The 9,129-nt window shown below is 35.0% G+C and overlaps 1 protein-coding gene across 1 annotated transcript; it reads left to right on the top strand.

Annotated features, from left to right (window-relative positions):
• The first annotated feature begins 699 nt into the window (after positions 1–699).
• On the top strand, positions 700–6,058 carry LOC125829159 (nucleobase-ascorbate transporter 7-like). The gene is made up of 14 exons (XM_049508410.1): positions 700–1,030; positions 1,751–1,848; positions 2,240–2,416; positions 2,503–2,603; positions 2,760–2,835; positions 2,925–2,984; positions 3,141–3,325; positions 3,556–3,652; positions 3,804–3,890; positions 4,112–4,170; positions 4,279–4,370; positions 4,466–4,543; positions 4,625–4,785; positions 5,815–6,058. The coding sequence occupies exons 1-14, from the start codon at positions 919–921 to the stop codon at positions 6,031–6,033; spliced, it is 1,602 nt and encodes a 533-aa protein (XP_049364367.1). The 5' UTR covers positions 700–918; the 3' UTR covers positions 6,034–6,058.
• Positions 6,059–9,129: the final 3,071 nt, after the last annotated feature.

Consider the following 9,129-nt stretch of genomic DNA (forward strand, 5'->3'; position numbering starts at 1 on the left):
CTCTTTTGTCATTTTCATTCCTTCCTTCTTCTAGAAAAAAAAAAACTCATAAAAGGGTACTACTCCCATTTCCAGTAGTTTTTCAATAATCAAACAGTTTAAGTTTAATCTGAAATTTTTGATTTTTTGATTTTTTTTTTTTATATTTGTAAACTACGTAAAAGATATTATAAGTCGCAATAATTAATAATTCAAAATATATGAAAAATTATCGTTAAAGATAGTTGTTTGAATCTCAAAATTCAAAAGATATCACATAAATTGACGCAGAGAGTACTAATGTACTACTTTTTATTCTTTTACACTTCAAATTTGAAATGTAAGTGCCAAAAAAATTTGGAAAATTCTGATCTTTATTAAGAAAAAATGGAGAAGAAGAGATGCTTTTTAACTTTATCTTTAACGTGTGAGAAGAAGAAAGGGATTTTATTTAAGAACCCCAAATGTTCAATTAGTAATTATATTTTGAAGTTAGAGAAAAAAAAAAGATTCTCTTGGGAAGATTACTTTGGTTTCTTTCTCACTTTTTGATTTTCTTTGTCGTTTTCTTTTTTTCTTGTTTTGCTTAGCATAAGTCATATTCACATTTACTTTTGTTTTTTTTATAGTACAAGTTTTCTTGAAGAGTGTATTTAGCATTTTGGGGTTGTAGCACAATATCAACCTGGGGTGTCCTTCTTTTCTTGCTTCTTCAGTGTAACATAAAAAAGCTGAAATCTTTACAACATTATAGACATTTGGGGTTTTACTACAGTACTGTCATGTATTTCTGCATTCAAAGAAACTATAAGTTGTTGATTTGGCTTTGTGTTGTTTTTTTGGGATTGTGATATCTTGTGTTTTTGTGGGATTTGGGTTTTGTGTGGAAATTTGAACTGCATTGTGTGAAAAAGAAGAAGAAGAAGAAGAAGCAGAGGTATGGCAGGTGGTGGAGCTGCACCACCACCAAAACAAGATGAGAATATACCACACCCTGTCAAAGATCAACTTCCAAATGTTTCTTACTGCATTACTAGTCCTCCTCCTTGGCGTAAGTTTCTACCAACTTTCTTGAAAACACACTTTGTGCTTCATGCATACTTAGTCCCTGACACCTTGAGATTCAAACAAGTTTATCATATATCTTTTAAATTTTTGAATTGCTAATTATTGTGACTTACCGTAAGAGTTTATAAATATGTAAATTTCACTTTAAAAAATTTGTAGATTCCATAATTAAATTTTCAGTCATACTTAAATTGTTTGGGCTCTCGAAAAACAAAATATATCACGTAAATTGGGATAGAGGGAGTATTATATTTTGTTTCCATGTGATTATTAACAACAAACAACAACAATGTACTTTGTGTAATTCTACAAGTGGTGTCTGAGGATGGTGGTGTGTACGCAATTTTGCCTTACCTTTGTAGAAGATTGTTTCTGATAGATCCTGATCAGGTCTTCCATGTGATGATTGTTTCTATAATTTTTTCTTTTTGACTTAATGGTTTTAATTTGTTGTTGTTCTCATCCATTCTGTGTGTGTATGATTTCAGATATGTGATTTCATTAGTTGCATAGTAGCTAGTTGTTGGTTCAATCTTTTGTTTCTTGAATCAAAGACCTTTAAAGACACCTTAGATTTTTAGTTTACTGTGCATTTTACTTTCTCCTACCTCTCACTCTCTCTCTCTCACTCTCTCTCTCTTTTGGTGGGGATTTAATGCCTTTGTGTTTTGATTAATTGAACATGTTGAATTTCTTGTTGCAGCTGAGGCCATATTACTTGGGTTCCAGCACTACATTGTTATGCTTGGTACAACTGTACTCATCCCTTCAACTCTGGTTCCCCAGATGGGAGGTGGAAAAGTAAGAATTACTCCTTCCGTTTCAATTTACTTGTCCTACTTTCCTTTTTAGTTCGTTTAAAGAAGAAACGTCTCTTTCCCTTTTTGACAACTCTTTAATTTCAACTTTCCATGTGACATGTTCAAGATCACAAGATTAGGGATATTTTGTTACATTCTATGTATCTTTAGTTTTAAGACCATAAGATTCAAGAGTTTCTTCATTTTCTTAAATTCTGTGTCGAAGTCAAAATCAAACAAATAAATTGAAATGGAGTGAGTACCATTATATTCAGATTCTTGTTATAGTTTCTTTTAGGGACTTATGGCTGTAATCAGATTACAACTTGGGTTCCAATACTAGGGTAGGAGTACACTGTCTATCTAATTTGGATCCTTGTTTTACTGGTTAGGAAGAGAAAGCAAAGGTGATTCAGACATTGCTCTTTGTTGCTGGTTTGAACACACTAACTCAGACTTTGTTTGGCACAAGACTACCTGCTGTTATTGGAGGCTCTTATACTTTTGTGCCAACAACACTTTCGATTGTCTTGGCTGCTCGTTATAACGATATTTCGAGCCCTCAGGAGGTTAGCTAATTAGAATCTGTCAATTGCAGCATTCCTACTGATGTTGATGCAATAATTTGAATTGTTTTTTTCTGTTACATACATAGAAATTTGAGAGGATAATGCGAGGGATTCAAGGAGCCATGATTGTAGCGTCAACTCTTCAAATTGTTATTGGCTTTAGTGGCCTATGGCGGAATGTGACAAGGTGAGTTAGATGATCAGCAAAATATATGATAAACAAAAGGATTAAAAGAGTGATTCTGATAAATAATACTTGATTATTTTATTGTTTTACCGAATCTATGGCATGTCAAAGACTGAAGGTTAACTAGTTATACCTATTTCCCATTTCAAATTTCAGGTTAATCAGTCCACTCTCCGCCATTCCATTGGTAGCTCTATCAGGATTTGGATTATACGAGTTTGGTTTTCCTCTGGTAATCCATTTGTGTCATATCTGTACACATTCTGGCTGAAAATTGAAATGACAAGCTTATACATCGTGGTAACTCGTTTTTGCATATAGGTAGCAAAATGTGCAGAAATCGGATTGCCGCAGCTTATCATTCTCTTAATCTTTTCACAGGTGCATTTGGTCACAACTTTCTTAGAATTCTTCTAGTTCACTTTATGCTATTGAATTCTTCTAGTTCACTTTATGGACTTCGAAAAAATGTTGCCCTCAATCTGACTTTTACAAGTTCAACTACATGTTAACAAATATTTCTGCGTCTGTATACAGTACATACCCCATTTGATGAAAGGGGATAAGCATGTCTTCGACCGGTTTGCTGTTATATTCTCTGTGATGATTGTATGGGTCTATGCTCACATTCTCACTGTAGCTGGAACTTACAAAAATGCACCAACGAAGACTCAGCTTAGCTGCAGAACTGATCGTGCTGGAATTATCAGTGGATCTCCATGGTAAGGGTACTTCATTCTCTTGAATATGGAACTGCCATAATTTCTCAAGATAAAGTCTAGACTGAAGGGCAATTATCCCTTCCTATACGCATACATTGAGTTGGCAATGACACTTAATTGTTGGATATGACTCACATAATGTCAAACAGGTTATATTAGCAGTTGTAAAAAGAGGTACACCATTAACCGTGAACTGCTAGCTAAACCTTCCACTCATATATCTTGGACAGGATTAGAGTTCCATATCCATTTCAATGGGGAGCTCCCACATTCGATGCCGGAGAAGCATTTGCAATGATGGCAGGTTCATTTGTTGCGCTGGTTGAGGTTAGTTAATTTCAATAGTTTGTCTCCCAGGTTATGGTCCATTTGTTTCTGGTGGAGTTGTCTTCTCTTCCATGTGGTTGACGTTTACTTATTAGCTACTTGAAGACTGCCTAATTGATACAAGTTCTTCTCATGTTTTCACTGTCAACAGTCCACTGGTACTTTCTTTGCCGTGTCAAGGTATGCCAGTGCAACTCCTATACCTCCTTCTGTCCTTAGCCGCGGTGTAGGTTGGCAGGTAAATCTACTGAAACACTGCACGGCCAATTCTATATCTCATCAATGTAGATATTCACGTCTTTCATAGCTTAAACTTTAAATGTCATTTATTGTTTACCTATGTTATTTACTTCAAGCAGAAACAGTTAAAATGAACACAATTATTTCCTTTTCTCAATTCCTTTGTTGTTCAAGGTAACTATATGTGGCTCTAAAATTAGTTTTCCTTGTCTTTTTAAGGGTGTGGGCATATTGTTCTCAGGGATATTTGGAACCGGAACTGGCTCATCTGTATCTCCGTAAGACTCTTGTCAAGTACTACCAAAGATGAAATTTTGCTACTAGTGTGCAAGCATAGTCCTTGTCCTCATTGCAAACAACTTTACCTTTTCATTTCTATTCAATAGGGAAAATGCTGGCCTGCTGGCATTAACCCGTGTTGGGAGCAGGAGGGTTGTTCAAATATCTGCTGGTTTCATGATCTTCTTCTCGATTCTTGGTAAGTTGTTTGCTGCATGTAGTCATTTAGGACAGATATCCTGTTCATTCTTTAGCGTAAAACGTTATTTCATAGTTAAACTTGTGTTCATCCAGGGAAATTTGGAGCTGTCTTTGCGTCAATCCCTGCGCCAATAGTTGCAGCATTGTATTGTCTCTTCTTTGCCTATGTTGGTATGTTTTGTCAGTTAAAGTCTTTTGTATATTCCTAGGACAACAACATCATGATAAACCTTGTCCTTAATCTGTTTGCAGGTTCAGCTGGTCTCAGTTTTCTCCAGTTCTGCAACTTAAACAGCTTTCGAACAAAGTTCATTCTAGGATTCTCAATTTTCATGGGCTTATCCATTCCACAGTACTTCAATGAATATACAGCAATAAATGGATATGGTCCTGTTCATACTAGAGCTAGATGGGTAAGTAACCCCTTTTCCATTCGAATTACTACATTGATATTATTATACGAAATATAACAAGTTTTTATCCTTCATCGTACTTTGAGGTCATTCATACCCTCGTTGTTTGAAAATCGTCTTGCATTTGCCATTGTCCCTAATGGAGCTCCAGCATAGCCCCTAACTAAAGTATATTAGTGTTGGATATTTGCCTAGAGTTTCTTACCATAAATAGGTTTTCTTTTTTCTAAAAGGAAAACATAAAGTCTTCATATTTGGTTAGTCCTTTTCTTGTAGGAAAAAGTTTAGGACTCTATAAATAGTGGCTCGTTCCTTCTAACTTAATCAACATTCACTATGTAGTCCTAGAGGCTTTGAGAGTTTTGGTTAGGAGTGAATGTGGGACACAAGTGATGCGTTATCACTTGTGTGAACTTCTTTGTATTCCGAGTGAATTGGATGAAGTTATTTCTCTCTAAATTTTGTACTCATAAATCTATAGCGGATTGCACATTTCCTTTGTGGACGTAGGTTAATTGACCGAATCACGTTAAATTTTTGTGTCTTTTGGTATATTTCTTGTTTGTCTTCTTACTCGTGGTCTTTCGAGGTTCGCCTTGTTAGCTTCCACATGACACCTAATTATTTCGGCCCTAACAATTAGAGGGTTTGAACCATTCTGTCATCTAGTTTACAAAATATGTACAAAGTATATAATATACTAAATATACATATATTATACATAGAATATACATACCTATACACAACATATACATATATATGTTGTATATACTTCAGCCTGATTGGTAAACTAGATGGCCGAATGGTATATATTGGTAACGTTCCCTAATTTTAAACCAAGTTTTTGACATGTGGAATCTATCCCATCCATATTGGAGTTCCGTTAAGATCAAGGACAACTATGAGAAGATTTTCTAACAACAAGGGTATGAAAATGAAAGATGACGAAGTATAAAGAAGTAAAATTTGACATTTTCCCTTTCTTCTTGTACTGTGCATGAGTTCCTGCATTTTATTCCTTCTTACCAGTTCAATGACATGATCAATGTGCCCTTCTCGTCGGAGCCATTTGTTGCTGGTTTACTTGCATTATTCCTGGATGTATCACTGCATCGAAAAGACGCTGCAACAAGGAAGGACAGGGGCATGCCATGGTGGGATAAATTCAAATCATTCAAAACAGATACAAGAAGTGAAGAGTTTTATTCATTGCCCTTCAATCTCAACAAGTTTTTCCCATCTGTATGATTCAAGAGGAATATATTTATATATAGATATACTCCAAACTTTATTGCCCCTAATTTTTCTTGTTTCCAGTAAATTGGGAAATATTAAGCATGAGTGACATGTTTAGTGACCAGTCCACTCCTAATGCTGTTTGTTAGAGGTATATCAATATGATAATCATTTTAAAATTCCTTTAAAAAAGTGTCTTTTTGTTACGAGTTATTTGCGATTTGCACTCCTAATGTACCTGTATCTTGATACGAGTACATGAATATGACTATCAACCTTACATGTAATAGGTGTTGACCGTGTAAAGAATATTTATATTGAAAAGTGTCATTTTGTTGCAAGTTTTTTGTGATTTGCACGCCTAATGTCTACAAAGATGTAAGGTTTGCATACATGCTATCCTTCTAGACCTCACTTGATTTCACTGGCTATATGGTTATTGTTTTCCGGTGATATATTCATTTCTTTACAAAATCCTAATTTTTATTTATTTGATTTGGAATGAACAAATGTGCATTAAATAGGATTTAGGGTAACAAACATATGAGTCTATGATTTTGGGTTCAGTTTGTGATTGACAAGATGGGCCTATTCTAAAATGGGCTTCTTTCTCTTTGGCCCACTAAATTTAGAAGGGAAAATTGTATATAATAGCAAACTATTAATTCAAATTAAATGCTATAAATATAGTTTGATTTAATTGTACCTCATAGCAAACTATTGCTATTTCACCTCTCTCCTGGTGAATCTCGCTCACCACTCTCGTTCTCTCCCTCGCCTCTCTCTTTTTTATACAAACGCAAGTGTATAAAGTGCGTTTGTGTTTGTATAAAGCGAGAGAAAATTGTATATATACATATATTTTCGTTCCCCTCTCCCAGATCTTGCTCTCTCACTCGCCTCTCTCACTTTATACAAAAAACGCAAATTGTATAAAATGTGTTTGTGTTTGTATAAAGTGAGAGAAAATTGTATATATACATATATTTTCGTTCCCCTCTCTCCCCTCTCCCAGATCTCGTTCGCCACTCTCCCAGATCGCGCTCTCTCACTCGCCTCTCTCACTTTATACAAAAACGCAAATGTATAAAATGCGTGAAAATTATATATATTGCGTGAAAATTGTATATATGTATATATTTTCGTTCCCCTCTCTCAGATCTCGCTCGCCACTCTCCCAGATCTCGCTCGCTCACTCGCCTCTCTCACTTTATACAATTGATCTTTTTGTATATGTTTACCAAAACAGATTATACAATTGCTTTCTTTTGTATATGTATAGCGAAATATACATATTTATGTTTGCTATGGAGTGCAATTATGCAAACTTTGCTATAGCATACAAATATGAATTTTGTGTTTGCTATATATGAAAGTTGCTGAGAAAATAAGACCACCTTGCACTTGAGGTGTGTTAGGTAAATTGAAAATATCTTTTAAAAAAGGGAAAATTGTATGAAATAGCAAACTATTAATTCTAATTAAATGGTAGAATCACAGCTTGATTTAATTGTAACCCGTAGAAAACAGTTGTCATTCGCCTCTCTCCCTGAATTTCTCGCTCGCCACTCCCCATTTCTCGTTGCCAGTCTCTCCCTCGCTTCTCTCACTTTATACAAACACAAATGTATAAAATGTGTTTGTGTTTGTATAAATCGAGAGAAAACTGTATATATACATATCTTTTCGTACGCCTCTCTCCCCAGGGAATCTCGGTCGCCACTCCCACTCGCTTCTCTCACTTTTATATAAACACAAATGTATAAATTATGTTTGTGTTTGTATAAAGCGAGAGAAAATTGGATATACAAATACATATATTTTCATCCTATATACTTATAATTATACAAATACAGATCTTTCCCTGTCCAGTTTTCTTTTGTCTTTCTCTCTTTCTCGCTTTATACAAACACAGATTATACAATTGATTCTTCTGTATATGTATACCGAAATATACATATTAGTAGCCATAGCAAACATAAAGTTTGCTATGGAGCGCAATTATACAAACTATAGCTATTGCATACAAATATGATTTTTATGTTTGCTAAACCTAAAATTTACTCTTTAGAAAATTCATGTGTAGTTAGTAAAAATAATAATATATTTTTAGAAAAATAAATAAATTTCTTAAAAAAAAGGAAATTGTTTATCTTAATGGTAAGAGCGAAAACACACTCCACAAGTAGCATTCTATAATTGTCTCTTCTTTAACTTCCAACACACCCCTGCCTCCATCCCCATAGCCCCAAGTGTCGTAGCCACATATCGTCGAAAAATTATATTATGACTATAGAAAATCGTACAAAATATGTAGGTCAAAAATTATTTTTGTCACGACCCAGACCGTCGTGATTAGTACCCATACTAACCCTCCGGTGGGAGAACCACTACTACTACCCAAGCTAAGCAACTTAACCAAAAATTAAGGCATTTAAAAATACGAAAGTAGGTTTAAATGTCTAGGAAAAGAAAAATAAGGAGTTTCCATAAACTCCAACAAAAGTCTAACAAAACAAATGCGGAAATACCTAGAACTTGAAAGTCAATGTACCAAAACATCTAAAGTTCAACAAGTCAAAGAAAATGGTTACAACCCAATTAAACATAAGAAATCCTAATATACTAGTTTAAGTCCGAAATGGGGACATAAACGAAAAGAGAACTCATGGCAGCCCGAAACAATTGGCTCACCCTTGAATTCGATGACAATCACTGATCTTCTAAACGAGGTCTGTCAATAGCCATTTAAAGATGCCCTGTACTCAACAAGGAAATAGCAACTGCAGTATCAGTACACAACTACAGTGTATTGGTAGGATCACGCGGCTATCCCACTAAGTGCAACATACATAAGCCATTACAACATAATAATAACATGCACACACCGAACATATACAATATCAACATCATTTACGAACAACGAACAATTTCACAATTCTCAAGATCTACAATTATGTCAAGTCAATGGTCCTCTCATGGAACTCACACCCAAACTGTTAGTGTACCGGTACATGGTACCCGTTTCAAGTTAGTGTGTCGGATCGTGACACCCGTTCTAATGTTTATGCCGGTACGTGGCAACCGATCCCAGTTAGTGTGTCGGAA

This window comes from Solanum verrucosum, unplaced genomic scaffold, assembly GCF_900185275.1.
Source record: "Solanum verrucosum unplaced genomic scaffold, falcon-dt-bn FXZP01000264.1, whole genome shotgun sequence".
In the NCBI taxonomy this organism is placed as follows: domain Eukaryota; kingdom Viridiplantae; phylum Streptophyta; class Magnoliopsida; order Solanales; family Solanaceae; genus Solanum; species Solanum verrucosum.

Excerpts from the sequence above, each read along its gene's own strand:
- LOC125829159 (XM_049508410.1), top strand. The coding sequence starts at position 919 with ATGGCAGGTGGTGGAGCTGCACCACCACCAAAACAAGATGAGAATATA. Across the intron at positions 4,371-4,465 it reads GATCTTCTTCTCGATTCTTG|GGAAATTTGGAGCTGTCTTT; the intron begins GTAAGTTGTTTG and ends GTGTTCATCCAG. Across the intron at positions 4,544-4,624 it reads TCTCTTCTTTGCCTATGTTG|GTTCAGCTGGTCTCAGTTTT; the intron begins GTATGTTTTGTC and ends ATCTGTTTGCAG.